Source organism: Lynx canadensis, chromosome E2 (assembly GCF_007474595.2).
Source record: "Lynx canadensis isolate LIC74 chromosome E2, mLynCan4.pri.v2, whole genome shotgun sequence".
NCBI lineage: Eukaryota > Metazoa > Chordata > Mammalia > Carnivora > Felidae > Lynx > Lynx canadensis.
Window position 1 is genome coordinate 6,752,993 of NC_044317.1, and position 27,589 is coordinate 6,780,581.

The window sequence follows — 27,589 nt, forward strand, 5'->3', positions numbered from 1 at the left end:
GGGAGGGGCAGAGAGAGAGGGAGACACAGAATCGGAAACACCGACCGTGTTATTTCTTGATTGTCTGTTGACCTGCCGGGTTCTCCCAGCACACAATAAATCCCTCAATGGTGGCACTGAGCCTGTGGCACAGAGTTTTCGGCACATACTTGCACTTACATGTTGACAAGTGTTTTTTCAACGAGTTTATTAGTTAATAATATGCCAGAGAAAGGTGGTGGTAGGGGACGGGGGGTGCCCAGGTCGACATCCCCCCTGTTCTGGCGAGAGAAGGCAATGAGTGGTCAGGGTGGAGCACAGGAAAATAAAAAAAAAAACAAAAAAAACAACTCTACATTTTTAGCAAATACCCACTGAGTGTGCCAGATACTAGCTGGGGCTGCACAGAAGCTGCTGCCTTTATTCTCCACAATAAACAGTCTAGGCCTCACCTCTTCGGGTGCCCACAAGACCCAGCTGGAGTGAGGAAGGGGATTCTCCAGGCTGGGCCTGCCAGCGCCAAGGGGGAGGGCCCAAGAAACCATAATTCAGAGGGGCACGGAGTCTGGCATGCTGTCCTTGTTTCAGAGGCTGCAGCCACAGGACCTCGGGCCCAGGCGAATGTCCTTTCTGTGCACACCAAGCTTGGCCTCCCCCTTCCGTTTCAAGTTCTGCTTCCCTACTTCCTTATGCTGTATGCTCCAGCAATGCTGATGTTTCCAGAATAGAGCATGTTGTTTTACGTCTCTGTGCACATTTTATTTTCTCTCTCGGGAAGGCCTTTACTCTGTCTTGCCATCTGGCAAACTCCTTTTTTTTTTAACGTATTATTACTAAGTTTACTTATTTTGACAGAGGCTGAGTGGACGGTCATCACACATGTGAGCAGGGGAGGGGCAGAGAGAGAGGGAGAGAGAGAATCTGAAGCAGGCTTCACGCTCAGCACAGAGCCTGATGTGGGGCCCGGTCCCACAACTGTGACATCATGACCGGAGCCGAAATCAAGAGTCAGACGCTTAACCGAACGAGCCACCCAGGAGCCCCTCATCTGGCAAGCTCCTACTGATCCCTCAAAACCCAACTCAGACATCGCTGTCTCCAAGAAGCACAGTGGCTTCTCTCCCGGGTGAGTTTATCACTCCACTGTCTATACTACAAGCCTCTATTTGTGCAGTGATCTACGTGTCTTCCTACAACAGACGATGAACGTCTCGGGAACAGGAACGGTCTTAGTTATGCACAGATTCAAATACACAGATCGGTGCTTGGCATCCGGCAGGTGCAACCTCATTTCTCTCTTCTCTCTAGTGAGAGTCACACTTCATAGCTTAAAATCACCCAGGAAGAGATTTTACACCAAAGATGCTTACATCACAGTCAAGTCCCAGAAAATATTACCCCACTTTGCGTATCAGAGGGAATTAAATCCAGGTTCTATTTGTGGATTAATTAGGAGATCTGTCCTGGGGCAAGAAAGAGAATGCTTACCTTTCAGCTAATAGGGTTATGGCTCTGAATACATTATACACTGTCTGCCATCTCCTGCCTTCAACTCCCTGCGGCACACTCGGGAAGGAGGAGGCGATTAAGACACATTTGCTACAAACCTCAACGACTGATAATTACATCCCCCTTCCCAATCAATTGGGGCTCTGAAACGTGCAAAGGCAGGAAGCAGACTCGTCTGGCTTGATAGAAAAGACAAAACTGAGTAAGGTCGCCATGCTGGTGGATCACACGTGCTTCCGAGAATGCACTCAGATCGGGGGGGGGGGGGGGGGGGGAAGGACTGTGGGCCCCAAGAGGTGGACAGAGGGAGAAGGGTCCGGAGAGACTTACCACAATGATGTTCTCATGCTCCTGGGTAGTCAAGTTTGTGTTCTGAGGGATTGAATGGAGAGCGCAGGAGGGAGACAAAACAAAACAGAAACACTGACATTAATAAAACGGAACATTTACATCTCAAAGGTCCAACCGGTGAAAAACGCTTTCAGCATCTCAGCGAGCAATGGTCACTTTGCTTAATTAAACAGATCAGAAGCCCCTCACAGGATTGGTCGGGAAGGGAGGAAAGCGCGGCTTTGGGGCGGGGGGACTGCGTTTCCAGTCCTGGTTTCACCCCTCTGAGTTATGCGACCTTGGCTCCTCGGTGAGACTCGGTTTCTTCTCCCATAAATAGGGATCCTCTGTGGGCTTCAGTGAGAGGGTATACAGACAGACCTAACCGCACGCTTGGTGCTGCTCATGTAGACGCCACTGGGGAGCCAGGAGGCAGGTTCACAGTAAACACATAAAGAAACAGATTTTGGAATCTTGACTGTGCACCAGGCATAAGAGCGGCACCAGCTAGGTTCCCAGGGAAGAATGGTCTTCCATGAGCTGGCCAAACGTGGTTTAGCTAAATTCAAATGCCAGCGATTAACTTGCAAAAATAATATTAAGTGGAATGCGTTAAGCTTGTTTAAATTTTAGGGTTTTTTCCCTCCCCAATGCGGGATCTTCTTACCCAGCTGGTACCTGTTACCACCATCCTGTGCGTATGTGAATGAGGGAAGGAATGATCACATGATAAATGAGAAATCATGGGAGAAACCAGAAACGGTCTAACTACCGTCTCCTTTTCTAGCTTCGTGTTGTGTTCGGTTTCATCTGTTTGTTCTTGGTGGAATGGGTTCTCCCTGGTGTCGGTTCAGATTTCCTAATAGGGCCGCATTTGGCCCCTGGTAACATGCCGTCTCACCGGACAGTGAACTGGCAAGATGGATGGCTGTTGGGTTCTAGAAACAGCCCCACCATGCGCACCACCTGGCATCACGTTTAAGGAGCATCAGGGTATCTGGCATTTACAAGCAGCTGAAACAAAAGAAAAGCCATTGGGCCGTGGATTTGCCCAAAGGGTGAAGATAGCCTTGGAACCCGGCCGGGGCCGATGTCTGCCTCCTCAAGTCCCCGGGTTCCCATGGAGACAGCAAGGCCCTCGGGCTTAGAATCCAGGAACACACGGAAGGTGGAAGGATGTCTTTTGGAATCCAAAGGCTTTTTCTTTTTTGGACATTGGTGGAGTCTAAGCAGCCCATTTATGGCAGATGATTAAACATCAATAATTTTTCCGCCCAGGGTAGATGGAAACGTGGCTTTGGTCTTTCCTTCTGACTGACAATGACAGCTCACTATGCCTCAGGCAGTGCGAGTGCACTCTGTAACCCTCATCCCACATCCCTCTTCTTTCTTACGATGCTTTTCCTGCTTTCCTGTCCACAGATGAGCTACCGGAGTCTCACGCGGTGCGGCAGCTGACTCAGGAGCACAGGTAAGAGACGGTGGGGTGTGGGTTTCACCCTCTCTGTCCTGATGCCAAAACCTGCATCTCTCTCTTCATTTATAAAACAATTTTTTTTTAAATCTTTATTTATTTTTGAGAGAGAGAGACAGTATGTGAGCAGGGGAGGGGCAGAGAGAGAGGGAGACACAGAATCTGAAGCAGACTCCAGGCTGAGCTGTCAGCACAGAGCCCAACATGGGGCTTGAACTCATGAGCTGTGAGATCATGACCTGAGCAAAGTTGGATGCTTAACTGACTGAACCACCCAGGCGCCCCAGCATCTCTCTCTTCAAAAAAAAAAAAATTTTTTTTTAATGTTTCTTTATTTTTGAGAGACACAGCACGAGTGGGGGAGGGACAGAGAGAGAGGGAGATACAGAATCTGAAGCAGGCTCCAGGCTCTGAGCTGTCAGCACAGAGCCCGACGCGGGGCTCTAAGTCACGGACCGCGAGATCATGACCTGAGCTGAAGCTGGACTCCCAATCGACTGAGCCACCCAGGTGCCCCTCTCTTTTTATAAAAGTTTACTTTGAGAGAGAGCGAGAAAGACAGAGAGAGAGAGGGAGAGGAGAAAGCGCACGCATGTGCAGGGAAGGGCACAGACAGAGACAAAGAGGGAGAAAAAGAATCCCAAGCAGGCTCTGCATCGTCAGCAAGGAGCCCAATGCCGGGGCTCAATCTCACAAACTGTGAGATCATGACCTCAGCTGAAATCCAGAGTCAGATGCTTAAGAGACTAAGCCACCCAGGTGCCCCCCTAAAACCTGCATCTCTAACCACTGAGCTATGGTGCTCAGCCCAAGCAAGGGCCAGTCCCATCCTTCGGGCCGTGGTGGACAGCTCCGAAGGGCTCAGTCCGTTCCTCACTGCACCTGTGCACCTTCCCAGGAAGAGCCTTCGGTAAATACAGATGCTGATTTCTTTGTCCCGGTCACTGGTGGTGGCCTGTGCTGTTCCGCAGGGACACTTCTCTCTCCCAAGGCCATTTTCAACCCTGGGTGGAGAGCACTCACTGAAAACGGCTACTGAATCATAGGGGACACCTGAACCCCAAACTGAGCGGCCTCTCCACACACTGAAGTCAACAAAGGCCCGGGAGGTCAGGGATGCGGCTCTGTCTGGCCAGCGGATGGGCAGTCCTTTCGCAGAACTAACAGCCCCTCCACCCCCTCCTTGGGGATCCTGCCCACCTCCTGGTTGGCTTGGTGACACCTGGAGCCTCGTAGAAGGAGACCCCGGAGACAGCTTGAGTAAAGAGAACAGGCAAATAAGCTAGCCCATATAATCTACACAAGAAAGGACAAGGAGGAGGAAGAATTTGTTTGTCTTTCCACCCATCCTCCTAGACCCTTAAGCTGAGAGTGGTTAAGGTCAAGGTCATGACTACCGCCCATGGCAATAAAAATGGCACTTATCCAAGTGACCCTGGGCAGGTGACAACCTCTTGGAGCCTCTGTTTACTCGTCTGTACCTTTTAGTACTTACCCTGCAGGGTCCCTGGAGAAATGCTAAGTATCAGCACTAAATGCCTGCCGAAGTGGTCATCACAGAGCCTGAGTGTCACTCAGGGAGGCGTCAAGCCTTACTCGAGGGGATGCTGCCCGGACACAGCTCTGTCCAGCTCTGTCCCTTACCAAACAACAGCTCTTACCAGTCAGACACGGTGAGTCATACTGACCCCTTGCCCGACACACAGTAGGTATACAGCAAATGCAAGCTTCTTCCCTTTTTTCCTCTTTAAATGCTTTTATCTTTTCCTACCCCAGCGCTTGGGGATCAGGTGCCTGAGAAGCGATGCAAAGGCCCACGGGTGCGCGGTGACATGTGACATAAACGCCGCCAGAGGTTGGCGACAGTGCCCGCCGGCCGCCTTCCCCATCGTCCTGACAGCGAACCTGATGTCAACGACGGTGTGGTGGCGGCCAGGACTGGCGGGGCAGGAGGGGCGGGCAGGTGGTGTTGCAGGGAGAGCGAGCGAGCCCCAAGGTGGGATTTGCAGCCCCACCACTTGCTCAGGTGTTCCAGTGTCTCTGGACCTGAGTTTCTCCATCTGTACAACGGAGACAGCAAGGCCCACGTCTCAGGGGAGACCGTACGACACGAGATGCCGTGCTGCACGGCACCTGACACCGGCCGCCACACAGCAGGTGCGTACTCGTGGTGAGCGGCCAGCCTCGGGCCTGCTTGCTGGGGCCCTTCCCCTGCTCAGGCGGGAAGCCGGGATTTCAGGTCGCACATACAGCACCCGGCCTGGCCTCCAATTCCAGGCCTTGACTGTGATGCATTTCAGAGCGTGAGTCTCTGCTCTTCTGCGAAATGAAGCTGTCGCACGCCCGAGGGCACGTCTTCTGTTCCTCTACCTGCCGTCGTCTTTGCAGCCCACCCTCTACCTCTTGCCGTACTTCCTTCCAGGGAAAGGGGTCCTCTGCTCAAAGAGCAGACATGGAAGAAGGCCCGGGCCAGTTTCCTGGACTGATGGGCGGCAACCAGCTTGGGTCTGCGGGGGAAGGGGTGGCTCCAGGCAGCAAGGGGCTTGTGCTTCTAGAAGGAACCAGGGGCCACTCCCAGGGAAGGGGGACGGAGGCATTGCCCTGGGGCCGTGGAAAGTTCAAACCGGGAGTCATCAACGCCAGCGTCCCCAGGGGCCCAGGCAGGCAAACAAACGAGACAGCTTTAGTACTTGTGGAGCGCGGAGAAGAGTGCCCGGGCCGGAGTCACAGCGTGTCCCCAAGTAGCCCTCGCCTACACATGAATGGCGCGGCTGGCTCTGGCTGAGCCCCCACGCTCCTGTCTGTCTCCCTGCTGGAACGTGAGCTCCAGGGGGCTGGGGGCTTGTCTTTGTTCCAATGCCCAGGACAGTGCCCGGCACGGCACGCACCCTACCGGGGGGCTGCCTGGCACAGCAGAGTGGGTTTTCTGAGGCTCTGGGGGGTCGTGGAGGCAGAAAGCGACAGCCGCTTGGACCCCTGCAGCTGACGCAGGCCAGGGCAGGGCAAGGTGGAGACGGGTGGCGGGGGGCGGGCAGGAAGGCAGGGCAGTCTGGGGGCTTCACCGATGTGCTCTGGCTCGGGAAAAACTGGAAGCTCCTGAAATCTGCTGCCATCATCACCACCAGCCTGTCGTCAGGCCCGAGGCTAGTCCCCCCAGCTTCGGTCGTGGGGCATGGCAGGGTGGTCACCACTGCCCCTTCCCCCTGCCACACCCCCGGGACGGCCCGCAACGGGCAGACGACACAAACTCAAGTCCGATTCCGTTGCCCGGCACAGCGTTGGTGCTCGGCAGAGGGGGTGGGGGTGGGGTGTGCACAGTCAAGCTGGGGGCACGTCTTACCTCTGAGAGCAGTTTTGAGACGATTTCCAGTGGGGCTTGGTTGATGGAGTCATCCTGCAGGGGGGATGTCAGGGCCATGTCCACCAGAGTTCGGATCTCCTTCAAGACAACTTCCCAACGGCTTGGGTTACTCAGCACTTTCTTATATTTGTAAATCTTTTTCTGGTCGGGAGGGAGAAAGAGACACAAACATGTTATTGATATTCTGATGGCGGAAGAGGACACCAGATGATCAGAGAAACAGATGCCCTAGCGGGTACAAGGCCCCGAGAAACTGCCCGTGTGGACCAACCCTCCCGTGGGAAACTGACTCGCAGAGAAAGGAGAAGTCCCTGCCCAGGGTCACAGGCGATGTTTGCAGACAGGCCTTCCGAACACTAGCTGAGAAATCTCCACACTGTTTCCGATGACTTAAAAAAACAACAAAGCGATGTCTCTTTCAAATCACGTCTTCTCCCAAACGTATTCCCTAAGTTTTCACACGCAGGGAGGGTGGAAGGAAGCATTCAGGGGTCCAGAGAGAGGCTTTCTTTGCGTTGGAGGTACTGTTTCTACTCATCCCGACCCTAAGAGGTCCCTCTGGAGAGTGGAGTCCAGCTAAGAAAAAGGACAGACAGGCTTGTGGCCAGGTACTCAACCCCGGCCAGGTGGTGACAAGCCCAGTAGGCCCCCGAGAACCGCAAAGTGGACCTCAGTTTCCACCTGGTGAGTGGGACGGAGCATATCCTCACCTTTGCTCGGGGCTGCGTCCAAAGCGGAGAAGAACTGGGGCACGGGCTGCTGTCTCCCTCGATGTGAGGCGGAGTGAGTTCCGCCTCTCTGACATCATGGAAACAGCAGCCCTCGGAAGGCGGAGGTCCCAGCCAAAGTGCCTCCCGGCCCCGGCAGCTGCCGGCCCCACTGTTGCCCTGGCTTGGGACTCTCCCACTGGATGAACTCCTTCATTAAGTGCTCTGCTCCCTGGGGAAAACCTAAGTTTAGTGTCACTGCACCAAGCAGCCATCTGGGGTGACGAGTCACAGTCTCTGAGCCAGAGTCTGAATGAAGGAGTGAGTAGGGAGGAGGTCAGGGTCCCCCACTGAGGCCTCCGGGGGTCTCCCTGACCCTTTTGTTTCTGAGTTATAAATTACAAAGTGATCTTGGAACCCAGCACTTTCAAGGAAGTATCTGGGGATGTGCTCCCTACCAACCTGAGTTAACTGTGCTGGGTGAGGCCTCGCCATGGCACAGGAGGCAGACTTTGGACTCAGGTAGGCCCGGTTCTATGAAGCATGTCACCTACTGAGCCTCAGTTCCTCTTCCATAAATCAGGCAGGAAAATACTTTGCAGCCTCTTTCAGGGTGTGACTTTGACAAATTCTGGACCCACGATGGTCCGCCCTCTGTACGCAGTTACATTCACAGGCAGAGTCCAAACAGAATTAGCCACTGGCAACAAAAAGGGAACCCGGGTACATAACTCGTCTCTTTGGAAAAAGAGGACGAAATGCACAACCTCCAGCAGTACAAATAGTATCTTTACTTTCTTCCCCCCATTTGTTCCCAAACTCCACGATTCTCTGGTCTCTTACTTGCTCATCAGGCCCCATCACCACCACCATCACCCACAAAGCGAACTCACACCAAAGTCTGTTTCCCTCGTCAGCCCGGATCTTTCTTAAGCAAATCAGTATGGCTGGTCCCCGTACCCCGTCTTCCACCTGCCTGCCCTTTACTCTCCCTCCTGGTCTGGCTGTGGTCTGGCAGTCACCACGCCTCATCAAGAACCAGAGAGCGATGATGCCCCTCCGAGGGGCGGCAGGCAGAGGAACCACCTGAAACACGGACTTGTCAATCACTGCAGATGCTCTAAGGACCGGAAGACGCCGCGGCGAGCTGTCAGGGGCGGATGTTCAGTGAACACGGGCGGCCGGTGGGGGTGACGGTGACAGTGAGGACTTAGTGAATCCCAGGACTTTAATGACGAGACACAGCCGGTTCCCGGAGGCCTCCCTGGGCCGGTAACCAGCCTCGGGCCTAGTTACCGTCAGCTAGGCACCACCTCCGCACCGCCTGGTCCGTGCAGAGCCAAAGTTCCCCAAGTCTAAAGCCGTGGAGACGCTTCCCAAGGCAAGAACCCGATCCGCCCCCGAAGACGAAGGCCCCTCCGAGTCCTGGACGCTGTGGGTTTGCTCCGTACCCAGAGAATTGCTTGCTTTTTAAGCGACCGTGAAATGGTCACGGAAACTCGCCGTGTATTAAGCCCCAAAGAAAACCACACGATGCACACCCATGTGTTCCCACAGCAGATCCTAGATGTGAATATGGTCTGGGCTGTAAGGGCCCTATCTTCGGATCAGCTGCAAGCTATTTACCTTTGAAAGAATAATGACTTCATTCTTTTCGTGAAAACGATGCCTGCTCGTTGTAAGCAATTTAAACCATGCTGAAACGCACAAAGAAGGGGATAAGTGAAAAGAGGCCTCCAAAATCCCACAACCTAGAAATAGCTATCATTAATCTTTGGTGAGCATTGTTCCACCCCACCCGCTGGAACTTTGCCAGATACAGCCAGCGTGTGGGGGTGGGTGGCCGTGAGGACCGCCGTGGCTCTCCACACTCAGACATCACTGAGACCCCGAGGTAGCAAGGTCTGGGCAAGAGGGCCCACGGGGTAGCACCAGCCCAGGGACCGCCGACACACCCCCTCCATAGCGGGGAAGGGTGACACTCTCTTGTGAGTCCCCAGGCACCAGAGCCCTTGCTCAGTGGGCGTCCCCAGCACCTATGGTCACAGAGGCTGAAGCTGCATTCAAAACCAGAGGGTCCCAGGGATTGTGACAAGGGCCAAAGTGTAATGAGCTCACGCTACCCACCAGGCGCTAGGCATTCCTGGGCATCAATCAGCTCTCTCCATCCTCACCGTGACCCGGGGAGCCGGGGACCTGCCACAGGCTAAGCAGCCCCCAGAGCAGACCCTAAGACAAGAACCCAAGTGCAGATGGCTTCTTGACTTGAGCGGCGGTGCGGGGCACATCAGTGCAGGGTGTGGAGGAAGAAGCAGTTACTAACGGGGCACCACCAAGCATTACGACTGGGCCGCTGTGGGACCCACTGTGAATCGCGTGGGAGCTTGAGGAGACAGTGCTCCCCGCTCCCCTCCCCCAGGGAGCGAGGACGCTGCATTTGCCCGCCTACTCTCTGGACACCTCTTGTCCAGGGCCCCGCACCGTGGACAAACTGCTCTCGCAGCCATAGAGGAACGTGCCCCCAGGCAGAGCCACGTGCGGTCCCGGTGAGCAGCCTTCAGAGTGCGGTGGCTCAGAGGGGCACCCGCAACCTTGTGCTGTAGCCTCCAGTGTCCTGCTCACACGTACGACTCTCAAGGCCAGAGAGGCATGAGTTCAGGACCCAAGGTCACACTGCTAGAAAGGGTCAGTTCAGGAGTCAAAATCGACTCTGGTTAATTCAAGAGGTCTCTCTCTTTCTATCATGTCCATCAGGGCCAGTGCAGACAGTGGAGAGGAGAGAGAGATTCACCGAGAGACACGATGAGTGGAGGGGGTTCAAGAATGCTTGGTGGCATTCAGTGACAAGAGGCTTGGAGAACCCAAGGCCAGGCGGCCAGGGCGGTGGGGGAGGAGCTGCGGGAAGGCGGTGGGTGGGGGCAGCAGGTGGACAGTGGGGCTGTGAAATCACGGTCATGGGGGTTAGACAGGCCGCTGGCTCTAGGACAGGGCAGCTCCAGGGCAGAGGGAAGCCTACCCAGGACCCACAGGGACCCATTCATTCCGCTGTGGTGATAAATTAGCAGGTTTCATCCCCAAAAACTCCAATGAGCTCATCTGGTCATGAATCACAGTGTGGTTGGGACAGGGACACCTCTGGAGCCCTGACTCCCAGGCTCCCAGGAGCCTGGCCCTTGGCTTTGCGGTATGATCCTCCCACTGAGCCCCTTCACCAGGACGGGTGGGTGACATCTTGCCATGTCCAGTGTGGCCACCGGATTCTTTGGTCACGGGCCCCAGAGCTCTCTGGGAGGGGCTTAAAGCAGGGGTTAGCAAAGTGCAGCGGGGGGCCCAAACCGAGCCCCCGGCTTCTTTCTGTGCAAGGAAGCCAAGAATGGTCTTCAGGGTTGCGAAAGAAAAAACCCCAAAGAACTTGGGACAGAAATCCAACGTGCCCTGCAAAGCCCCAAATATTTGCTATCTGGCCCTTTAGAGAAAAGGCTTGCCAACCCATGGCTGAAAAGGTCAAGTGCAGTCTAGAAGGAAGTGTGCAGAAAACGGCTCAGCGTCTTGAGCCACCGGGGAGACACAGGTCCGAACGGCAAAGAGACGTCACTTCACTCCCGCCAGGCTGGCTGTAACCAGAAGGACGACACCCGGTGCTGGTGAGGATGTGGAGGAACTGGGACCCATGCACACTGCCGATGGCACTGCACTGAGGACAGCACCACTGGAAAGCAGTCTGATAGTTACTTAAAGCATGAAGCATACATTTGTCATATGACCCAGCAATTCTATTGCTAGAAATCTACCCAAGAGAAATTAAAACAGACTCGACGGAAAGACACGTACATGCGTGTCCCTAGCATTATTCATAATCACCTCAGACTGGAAACGACCCGGATGCCCATCGACTGATGAACAGATAAGCAAAAAGGTGGTCTATCCAGACAATGGAGCAGTGTTTGCAATAAGAGAAGGATGGATCAGGGAGCCTGGGTGGCTCTTTCGGCTCAGGTCATGATCTCACGGTTCGTGAGTGCGAGCCCCGCGTCGGGCTCTGTGCTGAGAGCTCGGAGCCTGGAGCCTGCTTCGGATTCTGTGACTCCCTCTCTCTGACCCTCCCCCGCTCGCACTCTATCTCCGTCTCTCTCCAAAGTAAATAAAACGTTAAAAAAGTTAAAAAAAAAAAAAAAGAAGGATGGATCTACTCAGATGTGCTACGATACGGGCAAACCTTACAAACATGATGCTAAGTCAAAGAAGCCAGGAGCAAGACACATTCTGTGTGATTCCTTTTATATGAAATGTCTAGAAAAGGCAAATTCATAGAGACAGAAAGTGGAAGAGTCACTGCGTGGGGCAACAGGGATTAGACTGCATACAGACACCAGGGAATCTTTTGGGATGATGCGAATATTCTGAAACTGGACTGTGGTGATGGTCGCGCTACTCTATAAATTAACTAAAATCACCGAATCATGCACTTCTGATTGGTGAATCTTAAGCTGTGTAAGTTACACTTCAATTACACTGTTTAAGAAGAAATCTCAACCTAGGCAGGCAGAGGAGGGCAGCAGACAAAGCCGGAGACAGCACTGCTTAGTGGTTAAGAGCGCAGGTGTTTCAACAGCAGACTTAGTAGAAATCTAAGCTCTACTTCACCCATTCACCTGGCCACCCGTGTACCCAAGCCATCCACCTTTGTCACCGTCCATCCACCCACTCATCCGTCCTTCCCGGCATCCATCCACCATCTGTCCAATCATTCATCAAAAATTCCCATGATGGGCCAAGCGCTGTGTTCGGTACTAAGGATCCCCACGGTGAGCGAAGCAGACAGGTCCCAGTGCGCACGGAACTCACAGTATGTTACTCGTACCCTAGCTGCCTCAACCGCAACGCGGGGGGTCAGGCTAACTGCTGCCAAAGGCTCCCGTGGCTCTCCTGTGAGATAACATATACAAGGCACCTAGCCCCGCTGCTGGCTAAACAGCTACCTTCTTATCACCTACCAAGGGACAGGAGTGAGTGGCCTGGGGCAGGTGGAACTTAGGAGGATTCCTGGCATCCGTGACTCAGCCCCGCCAGCTCCCGAAACAACAGAGCCAGCAGGAAAAGCTTCCTGCCTCCCGGGTGGCACAGTCAGTCACTCCATTGCCGTCCTCGCCCTCTGCTTGTCAGGGAGGGGACGTTACCTGGGCAACACCCGCCATCTCTCCGGCAACTGCTCCCACGGCAGAGGCGACCGCAGACGCCCGGGGTTCTCCGGCCTGGGAAAGCAGAGCCTGTCGGCAACTCCACGGGAGACAAGCTGTCACCGGGAGTGTGCCCCTCACCGGGAGAGGCGTGACTCAGAACGTGCTGGAAGCACGCCTCCCGGTGATGGGGCTGCTCTGCTGGTTGCCGCAGCCTCCCAGGCTCAGGCTCGCGACAGCACGCATGCTCCCCACCACCTGTCATTAAAGGAAGGGAGGCACGGGAGCTCCTCGGAGCTGCCGAGAAAAACGAGAAAAACGAGCCAGGGAGGAACCGACTGGCTTTTAGAAGTGCCCCCCGGTGGACGGCCCAAAGCTGTGCCGCCCAGGCCCCACGTCCCTAGCCCCACGTGGCTACTTACATTCAACTTAATGAAAATGAAACAGGATTAAAAATCCAGTGCCTCGGTCTACTGGCCACGCTGTGGCTGCTGGAAAGCCACAAGTGGCCAGCGGCTACCATGCCGGACGGCACAGAGAAAGACCGTCGTCACCACTGCAGAAAGTTCTATTGGGCAGTGCCGTCCTACGGTCTCGGGGTCCCCCCGCGTCCCCATGCCCCCAGAGGACCAGCGGCATGCTCACTGCCTCTCCCCATCCTCAGCCAGCACTTTGGGGCCTACCCACCTGCCCCGCTCCTCCGACTTTCCCTCCCAGGTCTGAGGCTGGTGTTCCCAAACGTCCCCTGCACACCCAGGAAGAATGGATGCTTGGGCAACTTCTCTCATTCCTAGACAGGGGCCTTTGACCTCCTCATTCCTTCGCGACTCAGTATGGGCTGTGCAGGCAAGTCGCCATCCCTGCCAGGCCGCGTGCTTCCGGGGGCCCCAACACTCGGGCCGCGGGTCCTCCAGAATGGGTGCCACTTCTTCAATCCTTTTAGCCTTAGGGACCATCACCCTGCCTTCAGACACAAGCCAGGCCTGTGGTCGGCCCCTGCGTGCCACCCCCACACTGCCCACTTGGCCCTGGTCTTCACCATCAACCTGAGTCAGCTCATCACCTCTCAGCACCCCCCGTGCACGTGCACAGAGATGCTAATTTAGCCAATCCAGTTACTGAGCTGTTCCCTGCTGGTCCAATTAATTAACAGATGGATTCATCAGTGATTCCCTTCCAGGAACTCGGGATTTTCACGAGGAGCAAGGGTAGGGACACCTGCTCTGGGCACTGGCTCCACGGGGGCGCTGGGAGTAGGGGAAAGGACACAAAACGAGACACAGGCCCAGCCCTGGTCCCCCTGTCGGCTGGCACGTAAACCAGGCCCCGACTCACGCTAACAAAGCTACGAAACACAAACCGCGGCTACCGCTTACCCGGTGCTTACCATGTTCCAGGAAAAACCACCCTGCCTGATGACACAAGAGCCTAATGGTTATCACGCCTGGAGCGCTCTCCGCGGCCCAGGCCCTGTGTGAAGCTCTTCGTGGAAAATAACTGCTTTGAAGCCTTGCAGCCACTCAACTAGATGTGTGATAGAACCAGGCCCATTTGATGGATGAGTAAACAGAGGCCGGGAGCGGTTAAGTCAGGTGGCAAGCAAGAGCCAGGGCTGGAACTGACAGCGGCCTAGCTGTGGACCCTCAGGGCCCGACCACCAAGCCGCTCTGAGAGGCACGCACCCGAGAGTTCCTCTGCCTTGATGGATGCTGCCTGCTGCCAGGAAGCTGAGAAGTCCTTGCAACTGGAGACTTGAGGCCGCCCAGGGGCGGTTCCAGACTGAGTGCAGCTGGGTGCCCAGCTGGCATCTGCCTGGAAAGCCGGGTCCTGGGGAGACGGACAACCTGCTTGAAAGAGGGGAGAGAGCATGGGCACTCAGCCCCCCGCGCCCCTGCTGGGCAGTCTCTCAGCAGTCATAACTGCTTCCAAGGAAACAGCAGGAACTCGGGCACGGTGTCCTACTCGTGGTCTCGGGGGCATCGGCCGGTTGCCTGGGCAACCACGCATCTGGCCGGCGAGGAGAGGAACGGGCCTTGGAGCCAGGCTCCCCGCCGGGTACTACAACCCACCTGGCATTTTGGGGCCCGCCAGACTCTTGGTAAAATCCAAACATCACACGGATCCGTTTGATCACATTTAAAAATTGCATGTGGCCGTTCTTCTCACTGAGCTCGGGGCTCCTTGGGGGAGGGATTGTGCCTGGTGTGTTTCTTCACGGTTCCGTGTGGTCACTGGACCTTCTCAGGGGCCCATGGAAAGTGCTCTGAGTGTTTGTAAAAGGGAGGAAAACAGAAACCGGAAATAATGGCTGACGCGTACCAAGTGCTTCTGCCGTGCCAACACCGAACCCAGCCTTTTCAAACCCGCCAGGTGCTCCTCAAACCCGTGTGGGGAGTCTTGTTAAAAGGCAGATTCCAACTCTGTAGAGCCAGGTGAGGCCCGGGAGTCTGGATTTCTAAGAAGCTTCCGGGTAAGACCGATGTCCCCGATGTCCCCTACGAGGCGGACAGGCGCACCCAGTCCCCATCATACACGGGAGAAAGGGGATGAGGGATTAACAGCTTGCCTGGGGTCACACAGCTGGTGTTGTGGGTTCTGTCCCCCAAATGATACGTCCAAGTCCTAACCGCTGGCATCTGTGACTGTGACCTTATCTGGAGTTAGGGGTCTTTGCAGGGCAATCAAGTGAAGGTGAGGTCAGGCTGCATCGCAGGTGGGCCCTATGTCCAGCGACTGGGGTCCTTACGAAAAGGCCACGTGAAGTCACACATACACAAGGGAGAAACGGCCACGTGAAAACAGAGGCCGAGGGTGCAACGAAGTGTCCGCAAGCCAAGCAGCTCCGAAGAAGCAAGGAAAAGGATGTCCCTTAGGGTGTCTGGATGGGGGCTCAGCTTTGTGGAGGGGACACGTTTGTCTTGGATGTCTGGCCCCACTACTCTGAGAGGATGAGTGTCTGTTGTTTTAAGCCCCCTGGTTGGTGGCGCTTTGCCACAGCTGCCCCAGGAAACCCACAGCTGGTACGCGGGAAGCAAGGACGGACCCCGGGAATCCTGGCTCCTGATGGTTCCCTCCGTCCGCCGCAGTCACTCAAGCCGACCCCTCCAACCCTTTTATTTTACAAAGCTGGAGCCGGGGCCTGTCTGCTGGGTATGTGGAGGTGTGGGAGGGGGCACGACACCCAAGGTGCGTCAGCAGCCTCTCCCAACTTTGCCTTGTTGTGGAATTTGTAGGGTTCTCTCTTCCTGGGGGACACGTGACCCTGGCGTCTTTCTCGCTCCCTCGGAGGGTGGAAATGCTAGTGCTCATGCTCGACACCCGTCCAGCCTGTTACCCCAGGGCATGAGCCTGGCCCTGCGTTGGCTGCACACCTGGGTACCCGCAACATGAGCCGTGTCTCAAGGAGCCACCTGCACACCCAGGGAAGCGGCAGGGAGAGCTCCCAGACTCAGCCAGGACGCTAGCACAAGGCCACCTCAGGTCCTTGGCAGAGAGGAGTCATGAGTCAAAACGGAACTCCTTTTCCTTTTATGAGGGTCACACGTGAGCCAAGGGAACCCCATCACACCGGCTGACGGCCCAGGGCTTCCTGTGGCGGGCACCGTGCTAAGTGTCGTCCCGAGACAATCACTTCAGGGTTCTCAATCCTGGTCACACGTCAGAGTCACTTAGGGGGTTTAACAATATTCCAATGACAGAGTCCGATCATGGGAAAAGTTCATCAGGAGGGTGTTGGGGGCGAGGTGGAGCCTGGCACCCATATTTTGGGGGTCACTGGTAAATTTTAAAGTATATTTAGGGGCATCTGGGTGGCTCCATCGGTCGAGCATCCGACTCTTGATTTCGGCTCAGGTCATGATCCCAGGGTCGTGGGATCGAGCCCCACATCGGGCTCTGATGGTGAACATGCAGTGTGCTTAAGATTCTCTCTCTCTCTCTCTCTCTCTCTCTCTCTCTCTCTCTCCTCTCTCTCTCTCTCTCTCTCTCTCTCCCCCCCGCCCCACTCATGTTCTCTCTAAAAATAAAAAGTGAATCTTAAAAAAATAATAAAGTATATTTAAACACCAATGTGCACAGAAGCATCATTCACAGCAGTGAAAGGGTGGGAACAACTCAAGTGTCCACGGATGGGTGGATGGACAGACAAATGCAGTGCATACAATATGGTACGTATAAGGAAGGAACTATAGGTACTAAAAGGAAGGAAATTCAGACACACACGAAAACACAGATGAACCTTGAAGACATTATGCTGAATGAAACAAGCCAGTCACAAGAAGGCAAATACCGTATGATTCTATTTACGAGAGGGATCCTGAGGGGTCAGTACTGCTGGTGCAGTCTAAGGGGGCAAGCGCGACCCCACGGTACAGACAAGGAGACCACAACATGGGGGAGGGGTGGCTGCCCACTTGGGGTGAAAGCCAGCTGTCTGAACCAGGACCCCTCCTCAGGTCTCCTGCTTTCCTTAGTCATGGTCAAGGGAGACTGGGAGAACACACACAGGTATGGCCCGGGACCTGCCCACAGCATTCTGGGAACACACCCCTGTCTCCACCTGGCCGTAACCCCAGGGAAGGCCGCTTCCCCCAGCAGCCCCCTGCTGTGGAATACCATCGAAGATAGCCGGGAAGGGGCCGTACGTGCCTTCCGGAGTGATCACAGCACCCTAGGGAGGCCGGCAGGGAGCCCCAGTTTCATACTCAGCCACACCCTCCCCACCCTTCACTGGCTTGCCTCCCCCCCCACCCCCCCGGCCAGTCAGCTCCTGGGAACTCAGAGGCTCAGACAAGGCCCCTGTTTTGACTCTCGGGAACACGCAGTACAATGAACCGAGCGCGGGGCATATCTGATTTTGGACTTCTGTCGTGTGCGGCCTCAGGCCAGTTCTATCACTTCTCCGAACCCTACTTTCCTCATCTGCAAAATGGAGATAATAGCAGCTCCCGCCTCTTGCAGGCCTTGACGGGACTGAATGTGCTATTTCGGGCTGAATGCCCAGCACTTTGCAGGTGCTCAGTAAGTGGTACTGTTGAGTCCAGGAGGACATCGACTGAAGACTGTCAACCTCTGAGGAAAAATACGGGAGACGAGAAACCCCCATCGGGGGAGACGAGAAACCCCCATCGGTGGAGACGTGCTTGAGCCAACCGTGGCCCCCACGCACAGCGGTCACAAGAACGGAGGACACTAGGTCTGCCATGGGCTCCACGTCCGCGACAACACTAAACGTGGCAGCAAACACGCACACACACGCACACGTGTGCATGTATATTTACACACACGCACTCCACAAACAGGATCCAACTCGTAGTGGCGGGGGGAGAGGGGGCCACAGTGTCAGGCTGATGACAGCTGTCTCCCTGCAGAGGGAAGTGGCTTGAGGGAAAACCAAGGGGGGAGGATGGGCTTCAGCTTTACCCGTAAATTTTCAAATTGTCTCAGGAAGCCTTATCCGTGTATCGTGCATTTATTTCATTCAAAAGAAACTTAAAAAAAAACAAAAAACCCCAAAGGTTTCAGAAACTGGAATCATGGAGGCGGTGGTGTCCTTTCCACAGAATTTTCAAAGCGGTCAGAATCCCACATTCTTAGAACTGGGAGGGATCTGAGCTCCTATGTTTTTGACTTTTCCGTGTTCCTGTAGATTACCTGGTTTTTGAAATAATATGTTCACTGGGAAAGGGAATCATACAGACCGTGTTAAGGGCGGAGAGTAAAGAGCACCAGAATTCCATCGTGGGGCTCACGGGCGGCACGTTTGTGTGCTGGTGCCCGTGATGTAACGGGTTCCCTTTCTGTGTGTACGTGTGCACACACACACACGCACGCACGCACACACCAGCATAAAAGTTTGCATAAATTTAGCCCACGCCATATACGTTGGCGTTTTGTTAACCTCACCTGTCTCCCGTGCCGCCTCTCCCACCCCTGTGGCCCTGAACCCGTGCTAACACCACAACGGATACTGGGGTTCGGCAAACGTTTTCTGTAAAGATAACAACATTCCAGGCTTTTCTGGCCACACTCTGCTGGGGCAGCGTGAATGGGTGGGGCTGTGTCCCCCCAAAGCCCCTTTCTTCATAAAAACGGGCGGTAGGCTGGGCAGTGTGCTGCCCCTGGCATGTATTCATTCAGATCTTTCCCCACGGCCACACATGCAAATACAGAGCTTTATTTTGGTCCTCAGCTTTTGCTGTTTTGTCCCCCGATTCATTGCACAAAAGGAGCATCACGTTATACACAGATTCTGTGTCTTGCTTCTCCTCTCCTAACCCCCGGAGGAAGGCGCTCAAAATCAGTACAGATCTCCCCACGCTGTGTGTTTTTGTAAAGCCACCTCGAGTTTCACTGGGCAAAGGTAGCATTTACATTTAGAAAATTAAAATGAAGCAAAGGGCAGTCCTCCCGTCTGATCTCAGCCCTCTGGGCAAATCCTCCTGAAGGTCTTTCTGGCCATGGCCGTCGGTGGCCGTGACCGCCACACCTGAGCGCCCGCCCTTCCTGGCCAGGCAGCTTTATCGAAGAGCCCCTCCCTGGGGGCCACACCACCAGGGTCTCCAAGAAGGCAACCCACCCATCCTCCCCAGCTCTCCAACATCCGGACCCCCGTCCCCACCCGTCCGAATGATAAACGCCACACAGTCACTGCACATCCCAGGCATGGCTGAGACCCCACTTCTAAAACTTGCCGCTTAAGAAGATCCTATTACTTTGCAATGGCTTTTCCAGGGGAGTTCCTGTGCCCGGAGAGCGCATTCAACCCTGAACACGGACTAAAAACAGCAGTGGGGGCCTCTCGCTAACCCTGAATCGGAGATGCCGTTTTCTGAGAAAACACCCCTGGTTAATAGCAACCCACCAAATAAATTTAAATGTACAAATACTGTACCAGAAGCTGCTCTCTTTCTCTGCCATGTGGGAGGGGCCGGGCCCTAGTGAGGTTTGCTCCCTGATATGCAGGGACAGCACGGGGCCCTGTTTCCTCAGGGCCTGATAAAGGGAAGTCTCTATCCCAAATAAGGACTTCCCTTGCTCGGCCTCAAGCTGGTAGCATCTCAACCCGGGGTGGGGAGAGGGCTCCGGTGTTTGTCTCAGAAGTTTATCTAGTGCTCGCATGACTTCAAAGGGCATCGGATCTGTTCATCCCTTTGTTTGGGAACCCCTCCATTCCTAGTGGGCCTCCTCCTCTGGGCTGGAGCCACAGCTCCTTCTACCAAGGGCCCTAGTTCACAGGCTGGAAAAGAGTTCCCTAACTCACTGCTGCTCTCCAGTGTGCATGTGCAGACAGGTAGCGATGGTGAGAGGTCTACCCCGCCTTCCTGAGTAGGGATCTTCTGGAGGGGTGGCACTTACGTGGGGGCTGTCCTTGCCCTGAAGAGGAGGGCCCTGCAGACAGGCACACGGAGAGCTCTCCCTGCCTGGGGGAAGCTCAAGATGGAGGCAGGAGAGGGGCTTGGGGGGTTGGGCGGGGGTTCATCATGGTGACTCTCAGTTATCCGCACACGCGGAGGAGATGCTGGGAGAGTGATCCAAAAGTTACGGATACGTTCAGCTGTTTACGCTTGATTTTGGGCCAAGAGGAACCCAGCAACAGGGTGCAGAGGTCACAGAAGGAGGCTCAGACCTGGGTCTGAATTCCGGCTTGGACACACGGGGAAGTTATTTCAACTGACGGGCAGCTTTCTTGTCCGTGAAAGGGGGATATAATCCCCACCCCTCTGCGACACTGTATGGCCTCAACAGGACAACACAGGTGAAGCAGAGGGAAAACAGTAGGCACTCAATAGATGTCTGTTGCTCTTCCCCCTTTCTTTAAGCTACTGTAGCAGGTCTTGAGCCTCGGTGGGCATCAGAGTCACCTGGAGGACATTCAGGATTATGGGACAGGTCTGCACGTCTCCTAAATTTCCAGGGGAAGCTGATGCTGCTGGTCTGGGAACCCCACTTTGAGAGCCACCGGTTCAGAACCCCTCTGTCCGTGGCTGGGAGAAGATAAAGAGCATTCTAGTTCCGAGCGGATGGTGACAAAGGCTTCAGAGCCAACGGACGCGGATGGGCCGCTTGGTCAATGCTGACTTGGCCCCCGACTTCCCGGGTGTGCTTTTCAGGGTCCACGCGTTCCTGAACATCTGCTCCAACCGGAAATCAGATTCCATCCACGCTGCCAAAGGGTCTTATCCAAACATCTGCCTGGCGCCCCGTGTTTCTCTGACCGCCCCCCGCCCCCCGCCCCACCAAACAAACCACCTTGGCCTTCTGCCAACTGTCAGGGTGGCTTCCGCTGCCCCCCAAGGGGCTTTCCGTCCACTTCAGCGTCTTCTGTGAAACCGTGTCTGGCTCTGAGAAGGCACCAGGATTCTCGAGGGAGGGGGGCAGGGGTGATGGCCACCAAGGCTGCGGGGGGGGGGGGGGGGGGGGGGGGGGGGGCTCTGTCCTCGTCTCCTGGTCAGTTAGCCTCTCTCCACAACACCGTTCCATCCAGAAAGTTGAGCTGGCTGTCCCGCTGGGTATTTTATGATCATCAGGTGAGGCGAGGCCCTAATTCCTCTGTGGGGACAGGTGCTGCTCTTTTTGGAGTCTGTTTGGCCTGGTCTCCGAGCCAACAGAGCTAACAGTCGGGTAGGAGCCTTGGAGGCAAACAGAACAGAAGGCCACCTTCCCCTTGAGGCCAGACCACCCGCCGCGGCCCCAGCGGAGAGCGAATCGGCGTCCGCCTCTCCGGGGCTCCCTGCCCACCAACCCCACCACGAAAGGGTGCAGACTCCCGCGGAACAGAAGGTCTTGCTAGCCAACATACTGCCTCCCGTTTGTTTTAAAGGCTCTTCTTTAAAGAGACAGAAAGAGAAAAAAACCCAAAAAACTCTGCCTTAAAGGGCAGAAAACAAGTTCACCCGCAAACCATTTACGTGAAAAAACTTCCTTGTATGGTGACTCACCGGCCCCCATCAAAGCGAGCGTGGGATGGCACGCCAAGGCTCTGGTCCCCCCTTCCGTGTCTGGGGGGGGGAACAAACCCAAAAACAAAGAAAAAAAACCAACAGCCCACAAATGCACTTCTTTCTTGGCCATGTGGAGAGCCGGCTGTCATGTGCCATTCCCGAGGCCCAGGAAGACCTTCACACACAAGGAGGTGGGGGTGTCTTGGATGGCCAAAGCCCAAGGCCAGCCCTCTGGAGGGGGCTGGGAAAGCCCTGGCTGGGGCAGGAGGGCGCAGGGAAAGGCCTGCTGCCCAGGAGATGCCGGTTTCCTGCTCTGTGGCCCGGGGCAGGTCATTCCACCCGGGGGGTGGGGGGCCCCCAACTCCAGGTTCTTGACCTATCAAAGGGGATGGCTGAGGGGGGCAGGGGGGGCGTCTGAAGGGGTGGGGATTACACAGCAGGCTGCTCTCACTGCCTCTGGCCTGTAGATGGTAGGTGCCCAACAACTGTTATCCTACTGCCATCCTTTCTCTTAGGAACTCGGTTTCCCCGCGTACACAACAGTGTTTTCCCTTTTACCGGAAGATACAAAGTCCCACCCAATTTGACCCTTGTCTGAACGGAGTACTACAAAACCATAAAAAGGATCCGTGTGGGCTAACACACAGATCGCCGTGATACGTAATTCAGGGTAAAGGAGAGAGGAATCAAACAGTGTGGGTGAAACGATCTGCGTGGTGCCTGAAGAGGGACATTCAGAGAAACTTCTGGAAGGCCCCGGGAGACTGCTCACAGGCCTGCCTTCGGGAAATAGGGCGTGGGGAAGAGACCCCCGCCGTGTGCCGTTCAGAATCGCCACACACTCCCACGGCCCGCATTTTCCTCGAGTGTCCACGGAGGGTGCCTGGGGGAGTCGGGGGCTGACTGGAAAGGGGCATGAGGGAAACTTCTGGGGTGACAGAAATTCCGGTGGTGGTTATTCAGGTGAATACAATAGTCAAAACGCACCACACCCCGCAATCGAAATGCAAGCATTTTGTTAACATGTAAATAAATTATTGCTTGTTTTTTTTTTAACTTAAGATGTGTTAATGGATTTATGGGCAGTGGGAAATTTTTTAGTTCTTTTTGTCCTTTTTAGTATCAAAAAAGCCTTCATAAATAGGATTTTTTTAAAAAAATTAACATTTATTTATTTTTGAGAGACAGAGTGCAAGCAGGGGAGGGGCAGAGAGAGAGGGAGACACAGAATCCGAAACAGGCTCCAGGCTCCGAGCTGTCAGCACACAGCCAGACGCGGAGCTCGAACCCGTGAACTGTGAGATCACAACCTGGGCCGAAGTCAGACGCTTAACCAACTGAGCCACCCAGGCGCCCCCATAAATATGATTTTTAAATGTCCTCTGCCGGCGGGTGTATAACTTGGGATGACCACTTTGGAAATCTCTGGGCAGTGTCCACAAAAGGGGACCCTAGGCCTGCCCTATGGCCTGTGCTCAACAGGACGTGCACGTATGTTCACCAAAAGACAGGTCTGTAAGGGTCCTATTTGCAGTAGCCCCAAACTAGAAATACCTTTGCACAACAGGACAAATTAACAGAGCCCCTTCATTCAACAAGAATGCCACCCAGCAGAGCAAATGGACACAGTAACACTGCCCAACACAACAGCAGAGAGAAATCTTCTAATTTTGAGTCAAAGGAACCGGTCACAAAAGAGTTCAACACATGTGATTCCATTTATACCAAGTTCGCATACATGCAACACGAATCTGTGCTAATAGAAGGTAGGACAGGGGTCTTCTCAACGTTTATTTATTTTTGGGACAGAGAGAGACAGAGCATGATCGGGGGAGGGGCAGAGAGAGAGGGAGACACAGAATCGGAAGCAGGCTCCAGGCTCCGAGCCATCAGCCCAGAGCCTGACGCGGGGCTCGAACTCACGGACCGCGAGATCGTGACCTGGCTGAAGTCGGACGCTTAACCGACTGCGCCACCCAGGCGCAGGACAGGGGTCTTCTGAAGGGGGAAGTGGGGGGCGGGGAGCCGAGGAGACACCTGGGAGGCAGTCGCTCTGTTTTTCAATCTGGGTGATGGTTCATCGGGTCAATTCTGTGAGAATTTGGGAGAAATTCATCCAGCAGTAACTCTTTTGATGCGTGCACTTTTCTGAATGCCACGCCTTACTGAAAAGTTTACTTAACAAACACACTAACACGCCCCATGTCTGTGCCTGAGAGAGCTCTGGTCAGGGAACGTGGGCCCTCCTCTGCCTGGCTGGGCTCAGAGACCGAGCACTCCGGCTCAGATCCCAGCTCTGCCTGGTTCTAGCTGTGCAACCGTGGACAAGCCCTGCACCCTTCCGGCAACTCCTTCTCGAAGGGCCTGATCAGACTCGGGGAAGATTTCAAGACAGCACACACAGGAAAGCCCTCAGCACAGCTCCTGACATTAGTAGGTACCTAACCATCGTTCTCTCTACCGTAAAGAAAGCCCACGAGGGCATGTGATCTCCTCCCTGGGGTCACCCAGCCCTCTGCCACTTGTTAGCCTCAATCCCTGATGCTGCCCTCACTATTAGTTACAGGGCCCTGATGGCCCCTCATCGCTATTAGTTACAGGGCCCCGATGGCCCACTGAGGGCCCCAGCGGCCTCCCCTCAGTTCCACTGCACACAAGTGCCGGAGAAGCGGCCTGGTAGGACCTGTGCCCCGCCACGCTGTCCTGGCTGGGACAGCCCCGCCTCCTGGGAAAGGTGCCCTTTTCACCAGTCTCCCCGAGTCCCTGTGACCCCTCTTAGGAAGGCACAGAGCCCTCTCTGACCAAGCGCCACAAATTAATCTGGATGGAATTCTGGCCTTCCCGACCTGAATGAAGCCAACCTGTGGCCAGGCCCATAAAAGGTCCGAGGCTGACTTCTGCCCATCCTTCTCCGGCTGCCCTGTTTTACCTCCCTTCACAGAGGCAGACAGGTGACAACCCGTGACTTTCTCAGGCAGGGGAGAACCAGACCCAGCGTCTGTCTGGAAGCTTGACAACTTCTCCCACAAACAAGCCCCAAGAAGCAGAGGTCAGAGCCACCAGGCTAGACGTGGGTCACAGCCACGCTCCACACACCATGCTCTAGGGGGTCATGAAGCAGGGCGGGCGGACGCTTTCACTCCCTCCTTCAACTCAAGTCTGGCAGCAGGGGCTCTGTTGGCAAGAGTTCTGCCTCAAGGGAAAAGAGCAGAGTGATTGATTAGTGATGCCTGTCACGGGCTCCCTGGGGGCTGGTGGCATGAGTGGCTTGCATGGGCCTTCCTTCTTCTGGAACTGTCTGCTAGGACCCTTCTACGCAGAGGGAAACAGGGTCTTTGGTCATTAAAGCAGAGTAAGAATAATCAATGTCGATCTAACACTTTGTCACACGGCAGATGCCCTTCTTTCACATTAAAATTTTTTTTAATGTTTATTTATTTTTGAGAGAGAGAAAGAGAGTGAGACAGAGTGCAAGTGGGGGAGGGGCAGAGAGAGAAGGAGACACAGAATCGGAAGCAGGCTCCAGGCTCCAAGCCGTCGGCGCAGAGCCTGACGTGGGGCTTGAACTCACAAACCGTGAGATCATGACCTGAGCTGAAGTCGGACGCTCAACCGACTGAGCCACCCGGGCGCCCCTGGCCAGTGCCCTTCTAAGTTCTTTGTTGCTATGGACGCATTTAATCCTACAAGAACCTAGTGAGCTTGGTCTTACTGTGAGCCCCACCTCGTTTAGGAAGAAAAGGAGGCCGAGAGAGGAAAGGAACTGGTCCAGGGCCACATCACCAGTAAGTGTGAGAGCTGGGATTTGAACCCACGCAGCTTGGCTGCAAGCTCTCACCTTTGGGCACGCAGAAATTATTCTTTTGGGAGCAAACTGGCAAATGTGGTAAAAGCCACAAAATATACCCCTACTCTTCCCAGGAACCACTGTTCTGGAAATCTGCCTTAGAAAAGCGTTCCAGGGGTGGTTTAGTTGGCTGGGCATCCGACTCTTGATCTCGGCTCAGGTCATGATCTCATGGTTTTGTGGGTTTGAGCCCCACATCGGGCTTTGTGCTGACAGCATGGAGCCTGCCTGGGATTCTCTCCGCCCACCCCCCACCCCACCCCCCGCCGCCTCTCCCTCGCTCATGCTGTCTCTTTTTCAAATAAACAAACATTAAAAAAAAAAAAAAAAGTTCCAAGGAAGTAGGAGCTTAGATTCGGGAGAAACGCACGGCTGCATTATCCATAATTGAGGAAATGGGGAATGGCCTGAAAGCCCGACCACAGTGAGTCGTTTGGTAAATCAGGCCAAAGTCTCTTCACAGATGTTATGCAGCCATTGCATGCACGTGGGCCTGGATGCAACGAAACGCTTCAGCTGCAACGCTGTGCCGAAGCTGGCCGGACGGTCGGTGCTGTGCACCTGGCCACAGCCGCCACAGCATCTGCGCAGAGGCAGATGAGGCCTGGAAGGGTATTTGCGAGAGTGACATCAGTCACTGGGTGGGGCCGGCAGCAGCAGAGTGCTCTGCCCTCGGTGTGGCCGCAAAGGCGTTTTCAAGGTGGCTATACAAAGGATGGGGAAAGCGAGAGGAAGCAAGACAGGGAGGAGGGCGAGGGGGACGAGGGGGGAGCGGGGGTCACCGTCTTCCCTCCAGGCCAAGGGGCGTCCTGGCTGGAGCAGGCCAGCCCACCAGGAGCCACACGGGAGGGGGGGTGGCCCAGGGCAAAGGGGAGTCAGGAGCAAGGCTGGGTGTGGGCACGTAGAGCCAGGATGCTGGCATCTGGGGACGCTGGGGACACAGTGTGTCTGGGACAGGTGTGGAGGCGGGGTGGTCCTGAGCTTGACCTTCCGGGCCCAGCACAGGTGGTCGGACAGTGTATCCTGGGGCACGCGGGACAGGGTGGGGCCATCAGCCCCGACCTGTGAGAAGCGGGACTCCCAGGCCAGAGCTTAATTCATGGAATCCTTGTGGATTCTATGAATCCACACATGTGGATCCCACAATGTGGGAGACTGAGAGAAAAATGAAAAGCTCTCATGACATGGTGTGTCAGACTGAAAACAGAGACCCTACGTGTGCGACACAGCAGAAGAGAAAGGAGGCAAGTCAGGCAGCGCCAGCTCACAGGTGTGAGGAACTGTCCAGCGTGTGTGTGTGTGTGTGTGTGTGTGTGTGTGTGTGTGTGTACAGGCACGCAGACACGTGTGCAGCTGGGAGCCGCATTCTCAGGGGTTAAGTTCCCAGGTTCTGGACTCAGAGTTGTGTCTCAGCCCCAGCTCCGCGATTTAATAGTTTTTTGCCCCCAAGCAAGTTGTTTAACCTCAGCCTCAGTCTCCACATCAGGGAACTAGGGAAATTCGAGGCCCAGGCTCCTCCGCAGATTTGTGAGGGTTCAATGGGATGACAATGGCCACCTGCTGCTTTGGCTGAGGGGGGAGCTGGATGAAGACTCGGGACACACGTGCTGGGGGACGCCAGCTCGGGGAGGTTTGCGGTCGCGAACAGAGGTGTCAAGGGGCCACAGACGCAGGACTAGAAGTGGCTCTTCCCCCGGAGGAAAGGCCCACGAGGGAAGAGGGAGGGAGGTCTGGAAGGAAGGTCATAGTTGGGGGCGATGGCACCCGCTGTAGGGTCCACCCTCCCCCCGGGGGCTTCCCTCTAGGGGAGGGGCATCAGCTCTAGGGCCCTCTGTCCCTCTGACCTGGTTGCCCGGGAATCTTGGCACCAGCTGGGGCTCCCCACCCCATGTGGAAATGGGGCGATGGGTCCAGCCTGCCCAAGTGGGGCGGCCAGAAGGGAGAGGTGACCTAGGCTCCCGGCTGCAGTTTTCACCTCTGTGCACCAGGGACCCGGATGGTGGCTGTGCCTTGGCGGGGGCTCCAAGCACAGGACCGGCTCACCTCCACGTCAGGCTCAGTGGCGGCCTGACGTGGACGCTGACTGGCTGTCCTTGGCGGCGTCCTTGGCCCGCTCATCCATGAGACGGGGTGGTAAAGACCTGGAGGGCCGCGAGAAGATTCAGGAAGCGAATGCGCGTGAAGTGGCGGGCACGGCAGGGCTCAGAAACCCTCGGGAACGGCCAGCCACCCCCTACAGGTAGGGCCCTCCTGAGGACACTTC

The 27,589-nt window shown here is 55.3% G+C and overlaps 1 protein-coding gene across 1 annotated transcript in view; it reads right to left on the reverse strand.

The window, feature by feature from the left end:
- Positions 1-27,589, reverse strand: part of LOC115503507 (c-Maf inducing protein) — a 233,021-nt gene that overhangs the window by 46,052 nt on the left and 159,380 nt on the right. The window contains exons 4-5 of the mRNA XM_030299759.1: positions 6,633-6,794; positions 1,819-1,860 (exon numbers count right to left, since the gene is read on the reverse strand). Of these exons, the coding sequence (XP_030155619.1) occupies positions 1,819-1,860; positions 6,633-6,794 (204 nt within the window). The remainder of the gene's footprint in view (positions 1-1,818; positions 1,861-6,632; positions 6,795-27,589) is intronic.